Below are 18,400 nucleotides of genomic sequence, written 5' to 3' on the forward strand. Positions count from 1 at the left end.
CGGAGGAGCCCGGTCTCCTTGTCAGGGAGGCAGGCTGGTCTGCTGCAGGTCAAACTGACTTACGCTTCTGATTTCCAAGCAAACCATAGGTATAGAGAAAAGGGGTGCTGGGGTAAAGCTTTCTGTGGTAAATTCTTGCAAAGGGCTTTAAAGGTTTTCTTCCTCCGTCTTGCATCTTGCCTGATGTTCGATGTCTGTGAGAGGATGGAGCTGTTTTCGGTGGGATTGTATTTCCTTTCCTCTGATTAAGTAGCATATTTAAAATGTTGGCTACTAGAGACAGGTGACTGGGCATTCCCTCTGACCAGGCTATCTTCATCTTTGTGACTTGCTTGACTAGCTTCTAGTTGCCTAGGACAGAACCTGGCTTTCCCTGCCTGGTCCAGAGAGGAATGAGTCCCTTTCCTTCCCAAAGTTCAGCACTCAGGATCTCCCTAGATGCTTTCACTCCTCCCTATAGCTAATTCTGGTGATCTTCCTGCCTATGCCTGCATAAAGTAGTTGGTTCTTTCCTCTTACAGGTACACCTAGCAGTAGTGCTGCAGCAAGGAGCCCTTCTTTAGGTGCTCAAAGTCAAATAAAATAATCTTCATTTGAAACATTTAAGTATATCTGTCTTAAGGCCTTCCTCTTGTTCATATACCCTATGCAGTGTTGAAAATGTTGGATTCTCTCAGCCTGTACAGAAGTGAGATAAAAACTGTTTCGAAGAAGTTGCTCGTGGGGAGGAGAAAAGAGGTCTTTGTGGAGCTAAGTACAGCCCACTGATATCTCTGTTAAAGAAAAGTGTGTAATACCTACTCATAAAACAAAAATTGCTTCTTGATGTATTGTGCCCAGAAATCATTAATTCTGAGTCTCTTGATGGATGATTACGTGAGGATCATCGTGCCATTCCTATCCTGTACTGCTTTTAGGGGTACAAAGAAGTTTTGGTTTTAATTAAGCTGGCAAACACAAAATCTGTAGGGATTTTTCTGAAGCACTTAACTTCTTAAATTATATTTTGACAGACCTAAAACTGGCTCCTTTGCTATGTTTTGAAGCCAAACAAGTTGATGGCTTTTTAAAGTCACAAAGGAGAGCTAGTTGTCATATGGCTGCTTCCTTAATGACCATTTTGTAGATTTTATTGATGTGGGATTTGATGTCCTCTATCACGAGACTTCTGGTTAAAAGCAATGTAAACATTTATTCCCAGTACTTAGAGCTTTGCAAATGAGCCTTTTGCCCGAATGGCAAAGCAAGGAAGTGCACGGATGCCCATTGAATCGAGGACTTCCTGTAGTAAACACTGTAGTATTGATTTAGGAGGGGAATGTGTTTGAGTGCCATTCAGTAGCCAGAGGCTGCCGTGAAGGAGGGCCCAGGAAGACGCTGCCCTGCCCATAAACCCTGTCGCAGCTGCTAGCGAGATTCAGGGATGCTTAGCAGAATACCACACTTGAACTGCATTCAATCCCTCTGACTTCCATCTGTACAGCTAAGTACTGTTTTGAAGCGTTGTGCCCTCAGCTGGTGAAAGAAACTATTTCTTTACTTAACCTCTCTGTCCCTGGGTTCGTCTCCTATAGGAATAATTCTAGATTCTGCTTCCACAAGTCAGCCTAGTGCCAAGGAGAAAGGAGAGTAATGCTGTCCCTGCGTGGCTGCTGTCCTCGGAATTCTGAAAGGCAGCGTGAAGCAGCCTGGGCTGCTCGGTACTGCAGCTCTTTGAGCGTTGCATGGAGCAGAGGTCTTGCAAATCTGGGCAGACAGCACTGTACCAGCTCGTTCGGAGCTGTTTACAGCCATTAAGATTGGAAACCTGGGCTTATATCTCAGGTAAAAAAAAAAAAAATCTGTTCTGATTCAAATGCTAAACAGCATGTACATCTTACTCCAGTGGAAATGGTGATTTTCTGCTAAATTGGATAGCAAAACAGATGAGCTGCTTTAATACTCTTCTGGAAAATCTAGATTGTTTTATGTATTTTGTTTAAAGAAGCCTATGTTATGTGGAGACCAGGGCTCATTTGTCTCCTAAATCTTACTCTTAAAAAAAGCTTTGTAGTCAATTGAAAAATGTTGGCTATATAATTTCCTCTCCAGTGTTGTAATTGAGGAATTGAGTACAACTGAGAGCACTGAAGGTTTCAGATGCTTATATGTCGTTAGGCCAGAGAGGAAATACACCTTCCTGGATATGGGTCCAAGCCTTCATTTGGTGCTTTTTCTTTAAGTATTTTTGCAAGATTTGTTCCTTCACGTGGCTTCAAGTATTTCTTTAAGATTATAAAGGAAAGATGGAAATGAAATTTCAGAGTTCTCATTGAGGTTTAGTTACATGTAGTGTACAAGCACAGAGTACTGATAACTCCCATGTGGAAACCTCGGTCTTCTTGCACGGGCATCCTTTTCTTTGTGACCTGATGCTCTGTGTGAGAAATAAGGGCAGAGTTGGCTTTAATTTAAGTCAATTCCAAAACTCCCACTGATTTCAGTAGTAATGAATTTTGCTCTTGTATCTGTATACTTCTGCAATGAATTTCAAAAGCGGATTGTTTTATCTCCATATGTTCCCTTTTTGTGTGGGATGCTCTTTAATGATTTTGATATTTGCCTTCAGTAAGGGAGGAAGGGGGGGGATACAAGTTATTCTAGCATCAGCACTTGATCCCTTTGTAGGTAAAAGGATATGAATAGCACGTATGGTTGAAGTTAGACATGTTAAAAGCTGTACACGTGGGGGGTTGATTTGAAATGCTTTTTAAATAGGTCAAATAATTCAACAGAATTTAATCAAACAAAATCCTCCTTCGGAAAGTTAAGCTATCCATTTGTTTATGTGACTTAGTCATCCCTTTCTATGTAGCGTGATTGTGCATTTGATTCCAATTTATAGTACAAAGTGTACCTTTGCTGTAGCAGTCATTAAATAAAACAATGTCAGAATTTCAGGGTGCTAAATTCTGGTGGATGTTTCTAAAGCAAATACTTGCCATGTTCTGTAGCTTTTTGTACCATGCTGTACAAGTAACAGTATGACAGTCAGTTGTGGGTTTCACTTGTCTCTGTTTTGCTTACAAATGCTGACTTTCCATGTATCTTCCAAAATGTTCTGTGTAATTCTTGGTTTTGCATACTCAGTTGCTGTGTTATTTGTGAAGTACGATTCCAGAGTCAGTGGCATCCATGGAGCAAGCTATGCCCAATGGCTGCTCCTCAGTTAATGAGGCATTAACTCCCTGCTCTTGTGAAGTGCTCTAACCCATGTAGGAGATGATTGCTGTTCAGTGTTATTACACCACTTTTGATACCTCCTCCTGAGGAATTTCTCCCCACACTTCAAACAGTCGCTTTGTTGGGATCAGCTTATGAGGTATCGCAGGTGATATGACCAGGCGGTGATTTCCAGCTCCTGCTGAGTTTCAGATCAAACTGCTATGGAAATGTTTTTCTCTAATTGGAGCTCTGGCTATGCATGAAACAAGCCCAAGGCCACATGAAGGTACTTGAATCAACCAGTATTGCTAAATAAAGCATCAACAACTTAAAAAGGGTACGAACTTTGAGTTCCAGCTGGTATCATTGTTCTAAATGCAGTTGTCTGCTGGAAAATGTAGCGATAAGATATTTAAAAATCAGTATGGCCCTTCAGGGTCTGTGCTGAGAACCTGGTAATGTTTCGTGCTGCTCTGTGGAGGAACTGTACCACAGAGCAATTACTGTGCTGTGTGCTGAAGTAGATAATGTTTTGTTTTCTTTGATTTATGTATAACTGACTTTTCAGAAGGGTTCTGGTGATCGTCTGTTAAATACCTCGCAATATACTCAAGCCACAACATGCTTCTTCCATTTGTTAACAGAAAATGATGTGGCGTGATAGGAAGTAATTCTTTGAAATGCCTTTTTTTTTCTGTTTCTTTTGCACCATACCACGCAGTCACTGTGACAGGAGATGTTATATGCCCTTCCACTGACTTGTTTGGAATGTGTGCTGTGAATATGTAAGAATGCTCTGATACAGAGAATGAAGAGTTACATGCTGTCATGGCTTAGAAAGAGGCAACTACTGCAAAGCAATCTGCAAAGCCATTGTGAACATCAGAGGTGTCTGAAGTCAGGTTCTGGAATACAACTTCCAATAATACACTTCCCTTTAGGTGCCCCAGGTGTGTGAGCAGGCAGGCAGAGGTGGTGCTCTGTGGTAAGCTGCTGATCTGGGCAGCGAGGGAATCAGGACCTGCCTTAAGATGTAGGCACCAGTGCTTGCAGTTTAGAGATACTGCCAGTGCCTCTAAAAACCACCAACAAAACTGAATAAGAACTGGTAAGGCCTGGTAAAGAATGTAGAGACCAAGTGGTCTGAAGACAAGAGCAGTCTGTTAGAAGATGTGTCTCCGTCGGGAGTGCAGTGCTGTCCTTAACATTTCCATTCCATTTCATGACTAGATGTTTTTCAAGTGGATGTTAAAATCTGACAAAGCAGAGGGCTTGAATTGTGTTTGGGTTCTGCAACTGACCAGGCCTTAGGGCACGAGAAAAATTAATAGTAAGGCATTGTTGTAATGAATTAAGTTTGTGCTTGCTCAACATTTAAACATATGGAACTGTTTTATGTGTAGGAAGAATCTCCTGAAAGAGAGCTGTGTCAGCCTGGTTATTTGAGCTTGCCAGGGCAGGCATGAGAGGTCTGGTTGGTTTTGTCCATAGAGGAACTGATGTTTTACATTTGCATTTTAACAAATACAAATTAACTCTACGTGTTAGGTGAATGTTTTGTTTTCTCAGTAGTGTCTGAACATACAAAACTGCTAGTTTGTGTGTCACCAAATCCTGTGGAATTCCTCAGTCTCTAGTACTGAAAAATTAGGTAAGAAACGTAATTTGTAGAGTACAGATCTGGGATCCAGTAACATGTATTTTCCTTTCAAATCTAGCAGCTGGCATGACTGACTTTGGATGTTGGAAAGTTGTCATGGTCGTGCTGCAATTCTTTCGTCAGTAAACCAGAGCTGGTATTCTTTATCTCAGAAATGCCTGTGAGCACTATCAGCAAAGCTTTGATTCTTTTTGTACCACAAAATAAGGATTTAAAACTGTTTGAAAACTAAAAAATGGAATCCTGTTAAAGACTTAGGCTTATTAAAAACACTTGTATCATTTAGTTCCCAGCCAGCACTTACATGTGAGTAGCATTATGTAAACTCAATTTGTACTTCTGCCAAAGCAAAGAAGATCAGTAGGTCAAACTTTTAAGCCTGACCTACATTTTTAATATGTATCTCACAAGCTCAACTTTTTCCATCCTCTTTTTTTTTTAATAGTCTTGAAACAAAGTAGAGAGAACTAACTTTTCTTGCCTGTTTGTAGTATGGTATTCAGGATTTACATCTTATGGAGGAGTTCTTCTCCACTTGGTTCTAGTATCCTTTTCCAGAATTTGTTGACATCTGCATAATTCAGAAAAAAATGTAACCAGAGTAATTCATGGATAAGGAAGAGTATTAACCTTTGTAGAGGTTAAGTGCTGCTTTCTGCTTTAGAATTAAATAGAAAATGACGTTTGTAGTATGGTGGAACAAATACAATATGGAGGCTGTTTTTATTTCTTGTACAAAGTAATATGGGAGTGATATATTATTATAAATTCACAGTTTATGAAACTTCAGATTTTAAAATCAATTTATTATTGCTTAATTAAAAGTTCTTATTGTAATTTACAGTGCCTACAAATTAATGGACATAGTCTCTTTTTATTGGGGACTATATGCAGGGGGAAAAAATTTCTATGGTAACTTTGCTGCAGTCCCCTTTTGTGTACTCCAGCTGCCCTTCTCAATCTCACTTTTCTTCCCCAAGCCTCTGACTGATGGAGATATACACAGATCTGAAAAAACTGGAGATATGGCCAAGAAGAGGATCTGTGCAGGGTACGTGTCTGTTTTAAGGAGAGGGAAGACATGCTAGAGCATTGGAGTGGCAAAACACTTAAATTTACCTAATTCCATATAAATCGATATGGAATTAAGCTGTAGGTTAGATCCTTTCTCAAGGTGAAGCTCTTGGCTTCTTCCTATTTTATTGCATTTGATTTCCTATTTATGCGTTATCGTGTTTGTATATGTTTTTTAAATCTTGTAAGTAGAATTGATTGCAAGAGGTTGGGCTTTCTCGGGTACCTTAGGGAGCATGGTCGGATGGTTTGTCTGTTGGGCAAGCTAATCAAATATGAAGCACTAGCCACACTGAAACACTAGTCAGAGGTTCAGAATTCCAGAGTGTGTAGAGTTGCTTCCTCTCTTTGAGCAAGACATAGTCTATTATGTCCACATCCTTGGGATGAACTGAAATGTTCCCTTGTGTTGGCATCTAAAGCCTCCCAGGGATTTACTGCAATATTAGAGGCCATCGTTTCCTATCTGTGCAATGTCGTGTGATAAGCAACAGTTGGCTGCTACCCAAGAGCCTCACGGTAGGTGCAGTTCTGTGCTGGAATTTCCAAAGCACTTTGGGATTATTAAGGATGACAGTCTCTCAAGGTGTAATGGCTAATAATCCACTTAAGTTTAAATATTTTTCCAGTTGAATACATCTCACATTATGCCTTGAACTTGACCGCAAGCAATTCTCTGTGTGGATACTGGGGCACTACATTAGTAGGGCTGAGCTGTCTCTGAACTCGGTGTTTCCAAAAAAACTAATCAATTACGGTGTTCTTAGGCAGTAAAGTCAAGTTGTTTACCTTTGTAGTGCTCATCATGGAGTTGACTTCCCTGTTTATAGCATTCTTATCCCTGTGTTTTCTGTTTTGTTGCTCTCCAGTCATTGCCCACGTTTTCTTCTTGCCTGGTTTCCTCTTCTCTTGCTGTGACTGCTTCCAGCTCTTGGCAGCCTATGATACACAAGAAGTGTAGATTATTTTAAGAAAGAAAATGCAGAAATTTCAGTGGAAGCACTTGTAATGGAAACCAAATGACCAGTGTGGCCTTCACTCCTGAGACAAAGCGAGTTCCCCTCCTGACAGTGTGTCAGAAGACCAGGGGTCTTTCATTCTCATATGTGACACTGCAGGGCTCAGCTTTGCACTTGGCTTAAACTAATGGAGTGACCATCAAGGAATAGTGGTTTGTGGGAAGTGAATTGACAGAATCTGTCCTGTAAGTTCAGTAAGAACTGAAAGATGTCTGTTTTCAAAATGGCGTTACACCAGCTGATGTTTAATGGCTATATCTACAGGTCAGAACCACAGTTATCCTCCTGGACTGCCATAAAGTTAGCTGTTCTGTTATGTCTTGGAAAGAAGCTGTTGCTGTTTTTGTGAAAATAAACTGTGCACTTCAACATGCAGGCTTCCTAAAAGAGGAAATCTAAGTTATTTTTAAGTCTAAGTTATTTCTAATCTACTTCATGGGTTCAGGAGCATGAGGCTTGCACACTTGCAGCAAGATTTGTTCCTCAAGAATTTCTGAAAATCCTTCACAAGTAGCAAATAGGGTTTTAGAGCAACAGAAGTGATACTACTGGAACATCATACTGGATAGCTGGAACATCGACAATAATTTTAGTTTCCTACAATGGATAACTTTTAGGTAGATAATCAGTAAGATCTGCAGGTTCTTCATAACCTTGCAGAACCTTGTGGCATAGGATTATACTTTAATGTTACGGCATAAGTGAAAGTAATGTATGGATAGTCCCAAGAAACACTGAGGCTTGAGAACGGAAAAAGTAGTACTGGACGTCTTAAAAAAATATTATGAAGCAAAGTTTATGAAAAAAGGAGTGATTCCATTTTTGAAAGGGAGCCCCTCCACAAAACTGGTCACCTTAGCAACTTTATGCTAGAAAAACTAAGTGACATTCTTGTTTTTACAGACTTGTGCACTTTTGTTTCTTGATTTAATTTCTGTTGATGACAAAGAGTAGGCTTGGGGACACTGTTTACTTACGGCATTAACTATGAATCTGGCTTTGAAGCTTGCCTGCTTTCCTACCACTATCATCCTGCTCCCCAGTTATATAATTCAGTTGTATTTTAAGGAGTAGTTATGGTATCGGAATAATAAAGAATGGGATAAGTTGGTTGTCTAGTGTTCTTCAGAACTTCTTTGCTGCGAAAACATCAAAACAATTGTTTTGAATCTAGGTTATTTTTACACTTTTCTAACTGATGGCACACATGTTAATGTTATTTAGATATTTCAATGAAATGGTTTGTTTTCTGCAGTAATAATCTTTGTAAACATCTGAAATGAGATGGACTCTGATCTCCTTGATAGGCACAGCGAGTGTACAAGGGGGAACAATTTTATCTGTAACTTCATCAGTGTGAACTTAACATGTCAAACATGCAGCCTTTAATTGTGATGTCCTTATACCAAATGCAAGTGAAGACAATGAAAATGAGAGGTTGTCACGGACCTCAAGCTTCCTGAAAGCTGACTTTCGCACAGAAAGCGACTTGTTTGACTTGCAAGTATTTTTTTAGCTTGCATCCCCAAAGCTTTTACTGTTTTGTTCAGTCTTCTCTGTAGAGAATAGAGATATTCTAAATTGCAGCATTCAGAGCTACCTTCTTCATTTTTTCCAAAGCATACACAGCAACCAACTTTATTCCCACAGTCTGTGGTAGTGGAAGTGTCAGCTCCAAAATTGCCACAGTGGAGGAATCTGATCTCTGTTCTTACACAGGAGAAAATGCCCTGCAGCTTCTGTGCCTGTTAATGCAAGGAGTTTTGTAGGCGTAGCATGCTGTGGGGGAAGAGAAGCCACAAGGGTGAAGGAAAACCTTTTTTTCCTTAGGTTGAATTCCATTCTGAAACTAATCATGCACCTAAATTCATATGTTAATGATGTAGTTCTTCATTGCAAAAACTCACGTGGGAAGAAGCATGTTTCACTTTGTTTTTTAAACCCACACTTAATTCAGTTTTAAAACCATGTAACGAGATTGTGCGGGAAACCTGGAAAGATCAAATGGCCAAAGATTTCTAATGTGGTCTCATAAAATCTTCAGTGGAATACTATTGGATCATTCAGCAATTACAAAAAGCACCCTGAAGCTTAATACATGAAAAATGTGAAATAGAGGTGAAAAGGGTGAAATAGAGTAAAAGTTAGAAGCAGTAGCTGCTCTTTTACAAACAGAAGTCTGTTGACACATGCCCAGTATAATCTGAACTAAATGCTCTGTAAGTGTGTGTTTGGTAAGATGAAGTTAATGATAAAGACAGAGCATTTCTTGCCTGCTTACATTGAATCTAAAATTAGAGAGGCTTCTGTTTCAGAATGTCAGCGTAACAACTGTATAAACATATGTGAGCAGATAGGCTTTTTGGAGCACAATATAATATCTGATTGCTTTTTAAGAATAGTCCCACTTGTTCAGAAGGGACTGAGCCCTGCTGTTCAGAGGCTCACATTTTATCTCAGTCAAGTGCAAGGTGAACTGTTCAGAAGTAGTCTGTCTTCTCTTATTCTATCCAAGAAAGTCTCCAGGCTCTTCCAGTCTATATTTGTAGATGCTGATTTGTGATAAGGGAGTGTTATCACCACACAGACAACACGTGCGAATTGCCTAAATAATCCAGCCTTAAATTCAGCAGGTTTCTAAAACAAGGACTTCCCATAGGAAAATGGATAAAGAAAAATATAACTATGGGGTATAGTTATATATATATATATATATATATATATATATAGTAGGGATATCGGGATATATATATATAGTTATAGTATGGGATAAATTCTGCCTATGCTTCCTGCCTTCCTGTTCTCCATTGTTTTTAATGTTTCTGTTGTGATGGGAGCAATGAGGAAATGCCTAAAATTGAGAATTATTACTACAAAAGAAGCATTTTTTTATTTGCCTGAGAAGTTAAAGCTACCCTTTAAATTAGGAGAGTTTAAAATGTTAATCAGCTAGAAAACTGCGGGCTGTCCTTGAGGATAGATTGTATGGACTTAAGTTGTGTGTCAGTCTGTCTTTCAGCACGAGGCTGTACTCACAGAGAATAAATTCTTCATTGGAGATATTCTTTGTTGGACCTGTAACCTCTGAGGAGCAGACACCTAAAATTTGCAAATAAGTTTTAACACCTCTCTTTTCACCTTACACCACTGGGAGGCTTGTCAGACCATGCAAGAGCCAGACCAGTGGGTGTTCTCAGAGCTTGTCTGACAAGAGCTGAGATCAGCAGCAGCTATGGCTGACAGGAAAATGATCCTTTTTCCTCCCAACTTTGATTTCTTAAAATGTGCGGTATTGAGTGCAGGGCCAGAACTTGAATTTTCATCCTCCCCTTGGATGCCCTTGTCACAAGGCCAGTGAAATTGCTTTAGGTTGCGAACAGGAAGTTTGACAGATGTTCCTCCTCCTTGAATAAAGAAAGAAAGAACAACAGGATGCTTTACTTGGTGTGATTTGCTGGTGGTGGTACATCTGGCCTGATCCACTTGGACATCTGAGCCCACAAGTCAAATGACTTGGTGAAATGGTACTTCAAGATGTGCAGAAGGAGTTGAAAGCGGACAGTCCTGATACCCAACAGGACAGGGTTGTTGCCAACCCACGAACAGATTGGTGTAAGACACCAGTGTGGGAGGTGATCCCCTAGGAAGTGCCAATTGGGAACTTCAGTGCTCTCTCTGGCTGTGGTGCTGCCCCGTGGCCAGCTGGTGCTGCCGTTACTGAGCCAGCCCGGCCACCGCCTGCTGCTGGCTCCTGTAGGTGCTGGCCGGCCTCGGCGAGCCCCCAGCTCAGCCGCCTGCCCGTGCCACTTCAGAGGGCTCTGAGGAGGCTGGGTAGGACTGCGTGGTGCACGGGAGGAGAAGGATTGCGTTACAGGCCAAATATAACGCTCTTCAAAAGCACAGAAGCTCATCAGATGCTAAACGGCAGAACAGCTGTAGGTGTCACAGCTTCTGGCTTTCTACTGAACATATGGCATAAAACTAGCAGAGCTGACTGGGAAAAACACTTAAATATTGACACTGCCTTTGATCTTTTTTTTAGGCACAATTTTGTCAAATTTGAGTAGCTCTATTTTGGTTGAGGGAAGACTGAAAATAACTATAGATTTCGTTTAATTTTTTCTTTTTAAGTTAAAACCTTAAGCTTTTTGTTGATTTGTTTTAAAACAAAGCAAGGTATTTTTGCCAGGCCCTTGCCACTTGAGAAACTCAAGATTCTAGTCCTCACTGACAACTCTGTCCTATTGTGCAAATGCTTATAGTGTCAACAAACAACCAGAAGGATGCAACTTATTAGAGATCCTGTTTACCAACATTTAATTAATGCTGTATTCCAAAGTAGCAAAGAATACCTTTGGCATGGGCAGATTTCTTGGCTCTGATATGTGAGAACGCTCAGAGCCTTTGTTATGTCCTCAGGAGAGTTGTTCCTGTGTTGTTGCCTGAGGATAACTCTTTCAATGTGTGGTGGTCCATCTCGTTGTTGTTGGGTTTTGTTGTTGTTGTTGGTTTTTTTTTTAAAGGAAATAATAATAAAAAACGCCTGGCATTGAAAGCCTTGGATGTTGGAATTCGGAAATAAACTTACTGCTTATTGGTCCAAATGTCTGCAATTTAAACACCACTTAAACTCCTATATCGTAACGATTTTCATCTGCAATAATAAATTTCTCTAATACTACTAAGTCATAAGTCATCTTCCCCAATATACGGCCCCTATTTTTTTTCTCTCTGGGGGTGGTGGGAGGGAGGGAAAAGGCTGTTTTTTGTGGAAGGGGGATTTGGTTTGAATTAGGCGTCATACAAATACTGAATTGAAAACTTTTGAGACAATTCAGGCACCAGATGGTCTTCAGCAGCAAGGCTGCTTGATAAACCATGACCCTTTAACGTTGACTAGATCTTTAAAATGAGAATTCTTCTGTTTAAAAGTCATTAAACTTTGGATTTCTAAAGAATGTCAAAAATGGTACCTAATAAGTTAAGTTGTCTGGGTATTGGATTGTTAAATAGAATTCAATTAATAGGTTCATCACAGCTAGTAAACTGAAGCTAGGGAAGTTACCTCATCTATTATTGCCAATATGTGTGGTTTTTCGTAAGAGAGTTTCTGACAAAGGAACACCTTATGTATCTCTAGTGCAATAAGAATAGTGCGTTTCAAAGTTGGTTTGAGAAGTAAAGAACATTCTGAGTTCAGAGAAGGGGATAAATGGAGTAGAAGAGAAATAGCAGCTTATATAATGTACCTTGCAACGTTGACTTGCTCTTAAAAGATTCAGTCTAGGTAAAGCAAGGACTTTGCAAGTAAATCTAGGTCTTTATTAAAACTGATCTTTCAACATTGTAAAAAATACTTTTTAGATGTGGGTTTTGAACCAATAAATATCTATGGGACATATCAAATGACCAGAAGCAAGGTCAAATTATAAAATAATACTGGTCTGCTTCAAAATGATCAACTCTTAAAACTTTTCTTCCAAGGTTAGCATAACTGTTACATAATTCAAGAGACGGAGTCAAAAACCTAAGATCTGGCATACAAAGTACAGAAATGATAACTCATAATCCATTGTGTTTTGCACTCCTCTGTATTCTGTGCATTTGCAGTTAATCCTCTGTTGTTCTTTTAACCCTTTCTCTAAATCATCCTTTAACATTCATAAATCTTATTTTAGTGAGTCAGAACTTGGTTACTTCTTATCTACTAACTGAACAACACAGTGGATCATCTGCAGTAAAAGAATCAATCTGTCATACCACAGTGCGAATACAGGATTTGCATGGTAACCTTGAAGTTATTTTAGTGGTGTAAGTGCTAAACAGCATCTCTTCAAACTATGCCCCATTCCTCACAAGAGAAGTAATTATTTATGTAGCAGATGTGGTTTTCTCATACTTAATTGGAAATTGGCACTTGATCCTATTCTTATATTTGATCCTTATACAATACCCTTTATAGTTATTTAGGTAATCCAGATACTGTCCTACAACAATGACTTAAGCAAAGAAGTGTAGAAAAAGGTGTTATTCCATTTAGAGTTACTTAGCTGCAGTTAATTGTGTGTGTACGGTGATTTACAAATGCTCCAACGTGACAAAATTTCCATTGCAGGAAAATGATTTTGGTACGTAAGACTGGGAAACATCCCACTTAAAAAAAAAAAAAAAGGGGGGGGGGAAATGCAGAATTCTTTGAATTACTTTGGGGGGAAAGAAATCTTCTTGGAAATACTTCCTCCTTGTTTGCTGTTACGGGCAGTTGTGTTGGAACCATTCTTACCTTATTCTGTTGTTTGTTCCTCTCAGGAATTCCTCGGCTATGCTTCGCTCACTTTGAAAACGTTCACCTGTCAGAGAGGCTTGGTTGCAGGCAAGGAGCAGCAGACATGTTAAAGGCAAGATGGCCAAAGTCAACTTGATGGTTAACCTGAACTTGATACAGGGAATTAGTTTGCGATGAACAAATCGCTGCATTCTCTTTAGACTTTTCAAGTTTCCGCTTGGATCAAGTAGTGAGCTGCATCTGTGCTTAGACAGCTGCAGTCTGTTCCTCCACTTCGGTAGACCTGGCCCCTTTTCCATTCAAGTTTATTAATTGGACAGATCTTAGAAACTTTCCAAGAATAATTTCATTTCCTCCTGTCCTGGTCTGTGGCCCAGTTAAGTTGCAGGAAATGGCTTAACTGAGCTGCCCTTATTTTACATGTCATTGTCTGGCATGTGACTGTTACCTAACCAGCAGCTATGAATGTTTTAGTGTGCCCAAATAACGTAGCTCCATGTACTGTGCTCATTACTAAAACATAAAACATTTCAGTGTCCTTGCCACATTGGCAGTGCTCTAAGATTTACATCTCCAGCGGCTCATTAGGAGCCCTGTAAACTATGTTCTTTGCTTAGCAAAGATGACGTAACAAATCTACTGTACGCTAAAAAGAAGTTTGAGCAGAAATCGTCAGGCAGATGCAACTGGGGTTTCTAGCAGAAGCACTCCATCTCATCAGGACTGCAAGGGAGGGAGGGCAGGTGGGTGGGCTGTTGTGGAGCAATTGACTGTTTTAACTTCCTCAGTAGGCGTATTTGTCCATAATACTAATTTAATGTTAGTAATAAGCATGTTGCTTAGGATGTGGTTAATATATGGAAGGTAAAAGTGAGGAATCTGTTGTCAGGGAATATAAAAGGTTGCAGATGCATTTAAACCCAAGGAACAGTGTTATCTCTAAAACAAGGGGAAAGAGTATTTGCAAGTGGGGGAAGTGCAGGGGACAGGCAGGTGTCCCAAGCATTATGAGGAAAAGCAGTTCTGAGGATTTGTGCTTTGTATGTTCGTGTGACAGTGTAGCTGCTGAGCTCTGACTTATCAATGTTTGAGCCCCACCTCGTTCACTGCATCATGCTTTTATCATATTAATTGATTCTTGTGCCACAGTTAGCTCTGCAGGTCACTGGCACCTCTGCTGTGTCCATGTGGCATGCTTGATCCTGCACATTCTGGCAATCAAACAATAGATAAACAGCAAACATCTGAACAGCTGCTATTATGCCCCTGCTTTCCAGACATGGTTTCGCTGTGCCACTGTTAATAATTCAGAAGTGATGGAGAGGTGGGGGAGTGAAAGGGCTGCAGCAATCTTTGTTTCTCCCCGCAGTGTGTGCTTCCTCCTTGGTGGCTCTGTAGTTACCACGGAAACAGGAGAGGGATGGCACAGCATCGGCAGGGCTGGCATGGGACTCGGGGGTCTGCTCAGCGCAGCGGCACATCTGCTCGAATGGGAAAGCCTAGGGCTTGCCTGCCCTTGGTGGGGTGCCTTCTCCCCCCTCTGTCTCTCTGTGGTTTTGTGAAACTTAATTATAAAATAGATGATGCTCCCAAATTTTAGTGCATTTGTTAAATAGCCTTTTTATTAGTGATCCTGCTAAGAGAAAAAAAAAAAAAGCAGTGTCAGAATAAGCGTTACTGGAGGAGTAAGGTAAGGTAGTGTGGGAATGTGATCATGAAATCTCTCACTGGTATAATGTGGAGTCCTGATTATGATCAGACTCACTGTTGGAAGGCGGTTTCACGTGTCTGAAGCACCCTGGTACTTTAGGGAATAGATTTACTGGAAAAGACTAAGGACCACTTCACATACATTTGCTCAATTCAGCATCCTCTGCTTTGATCAAGGCTGAGCCTCATTTTTAGTAATTCTGAGTGCATATACTAATCACTCCTTGCACTGGCTGTACTGAGGTGCACAGTGCTGGTCTGGGAAGCTACGGAGGGGGAGGACGTGATGTGACGGGAGGGGAGCCGCCCTCAGCATGCCCACGCTGTCCTCCTAGCTCACTGCAGGTCTGGGGCTTTGGAGGATGGGCAGGCATACTAACTCTGCTGCACGTGTTTTAGGGCTGTAGAGTGTATCTGGTTAAGCTGCTTTATCTACTAGCATTATTTCTGCTGTTTGTTTTACTGCTGCGTGTGGTGCTTAGATTTTCAGCAGTTATGCTGGCATTATTCTGAAGGAAGGACTAAAAGCCCCTTTTTCCTAGGGGTAAGATTGGAACTTGATGACCGGCTTGAGACGGACTATTGGGCTGTTCTCTAACTGCAGGCAGGAGGAGACTGTCCAATATAGTATTCTCTGTCCCTCCTTTCAGTGGTAAATCAGATAAGAGTAACCAAGATTTTCTACACCTAGATATATCATTGGCAGCTGCCTAGCAACTGTTTGCTTGCCGGCTTTAGAGCAGGACCTACATAATCAAATACCACGTAAACCCACTCTTCTGTAGAGTTTTATGGCAAGTAAATACTCCTTTTACACACCAAAGAAAAGTCTTATTTATGGAATCAAATTTTATGTCTGTGTAGGTATGAATATGCCCAGCAGAATAATCCTGGCTGGCATGTATGAGGTTCTGCGGCCTCAAGCGTTCATTTATTCTGTACCTGCTCTTCTTTTGAAGTCTGCATTCAACAGGAGATCTGTCACTGGGAGCAAGCTATGAGGTTTAACTTCGTGCTTCCTCAGTTTATGTGAGATAACCCGGTATTGTGAACTTAATCTTGAACTTGAAATTTATGAGTGAGGTTGTTTCTCCTAGTTACCTTTATGGAATCTTTAGAAATAGTTCACAAACCTTTTCTTACCCTCATTCGACCTCCAAAGAGTCTGTAGGCTTAGGGTTCAAAGCCTTAGCACTGTTGCTTTCGTCAAAGTTAAAAATGCATTCAATTATTGTCTCTGAATTCAGGAAATATTTGAGCTCATGATGTAATTTTTACACTTTTAAAAATTATTCTTTAGTTTAGAACTTCAGTTTAGACAGAACTGACTTTTGCTATAAAGGCAGCAAAATTGATGTTAAATCCTATTCTTGCAGAGCGACTGGGATTAGTTTATTGTTCTGTCATGCTGCAGTGAATAGCCTCTTTATCCCCAAGCTACTTAGTGTTTTGTATGAGGTTCTGCAATATGTGTGTGTTTCAGGGAGCTTGACTATCAAGGACACATGCACATCTCCCTTCTGCCCTGGCAGCTGATGTAAAATGAAAACATGGCAGGCTGCAAAAAAGGAACTGAGAAGCCCTGCATGCAAAACTAGTATACAGGCATGTGGGCTGTGCAAGTCTGCTTGTGTAATTCTAGCTGAGTTCTGATTAATCCTGGTGTGCAGCCATGGTACGATTGCTGTATATCTGGAGTAGAAAATGCCAGTTTTGCAGTAGTGGGTTTTGTAACTGACACATTTTTAAGGATTTTACTCAAACTTTTACTCAAGATGAAAATACATCTCTGAATCTTTCAGTGAATCTTTCATTTTTTCTGAGTTGCACACTCTATTTTTAAGTAAATAATGTTATAGTTGACCTGTTTAAAATAATTTGTGGAGGAAGGTGTTGACTCTAATGCTATCCATTGATGACTTTAATTTAGATAAAGGACAATTGTGATTATTTAAGGAAGTAGGTCAGAAGAAAAATTGTGAAGAATTGAGAAATATAGGACTTAAGTGTTGCAGGAAGAAATAGATTTTAACCTTACATGTTAATGTTGCATTAAAATTTTCCAGGTAAAGAACTTCAGTATTAAAGCTTACTAAAAGCTGCTTTATGTATTAGTCTCAGATGCACTGAAATAGATACTAACTCAGATTTACTTGGATCTAATAGAAAACATCTGATTTTCTGTCACAGAGTTCTGCTTGTCATGATATGTCTTAGGCTCAGCCTGTTGGTTGCATTCCAGTTTGCTACTGTAAGAGTCAACTACAATTTTAAAATGATTTGGTTGTTTTTTTCCTCTGGTGGACTGTGACAAAACAATACAGTTCCTGTACCAGTCTCGTTCTTTTCCTAGGATCTCTTTGGCTAGTAGTATAGATATCCCAGGTGGTGTGTGTTGTAACTCTTGTTAGCTGACAAAAGAATTGACCTAAGTCAATTGACTCTTAGACAGTTATTGTCAAGAAGTGGATTATTTGGAAAACATTCTTAAAATCTTCATGTGAACTAAATGGAGATTCTACTGCAAGACTTTGAGGATTAAAGCTGTGTTTACAGATGAGAGAAAAAGGCATTAGACTAAGACCTGTTAGGGGGGCTGCATCCTGTTTTATCAGATTATAAAAGTATTTTTTCTTCCAAAGATGAGGGAACTCTACACCTCCACTACCATTTTAGCTGATAGTGGTAGGCTTCATAGGAGTGCTTTATCCCTTTGATTAGACCTCGACTGCCACTCAAGAACCAGCTTGTACAGCCTGTAGCCATCTCACTTCAATTTGTGCAAAGGTTTGATGAAAGAACATGAAGATAGATGTCCCTCCTATCCTCTGTCTTTGAAAGGCTTATTAGGGCTCATCAAAGAATCCCTTATACCTAGACAAATCTGAGATTCAATTTGCAGCTGAGCGCCCCTCAGAGAGGATTTTGAAAGTTTACTTGCCTCTCTGCTATGTATTTTCAGGTGCTCTCACAGTTGGCCTTGTGCGACAGTGTCAAACCATCCATGGACGTGACAGGACCTGTATTCCTCCACGGCTGCCTCCTGAGTGGGTCACTACGTTATTTTTCATCATTATGGGAATCATTTCACTAACTGTCACATGTGGTTTGCTGGTGGCTTCCCACTGGCGAAGAGAAGCTACTAAATATGCCCGCTGGATAGCTTTCACTGGAAGTAAGTGACCTCAACTACACAGTTGACCTGTACACAGGATAAACTGGTGGAGTCTAAAATAACGCTGTTGTCAGGGAACAATGTGTAGGGTTCCTACTATATAAAACGTTCTTTCTCTTCAAATACCACATCTGAGAGAAAAAAGAAATTCTTCAAAAATTGAGGGATTGATAATTGAGAGGGATTAATAGCCTGTTGGCCCAAGGTGAGATTAAAGGAAGGCGTTGCATTCCCTGATCCCTTTACCTTCCTTGAGGAGTGCCGTTAATTGG

General features: G+C 40.2%; 1 protein-coding gene across 1 annotated transcript in view; it reads left to right on the plus strand.

The window, feature by feature from the left end:
• Positions 1 to 18,400, plus strand: part of MOSMO (modulator of smoothened) — a 30,307-nt gene that overhangs the window by 958 nt on the left and 10,949 nt on the right. The window contains exon 2 of the mRNA XM_080556673.1: positions 17,916 to 18,128. Coding sequence (XP_080412799.1) covers positions 17,916 to 18,128 — 213 coding nt within the window. The remainder of the gene's footprint in view (positions 1 to 17,915; positions 18,129 to 18,400) is intronic.

Source organism: Anser brachyrhynchus (genome assembly GCF_964034855.1).
Source record: "Anser brachyrhynchus genome assembly, chromosome: 15".
NCBI lineage: Eukaryota > Metazoa > Chordata > Aves > Anseriformes > Anatidae > Anser > Anser brachyrhynchus.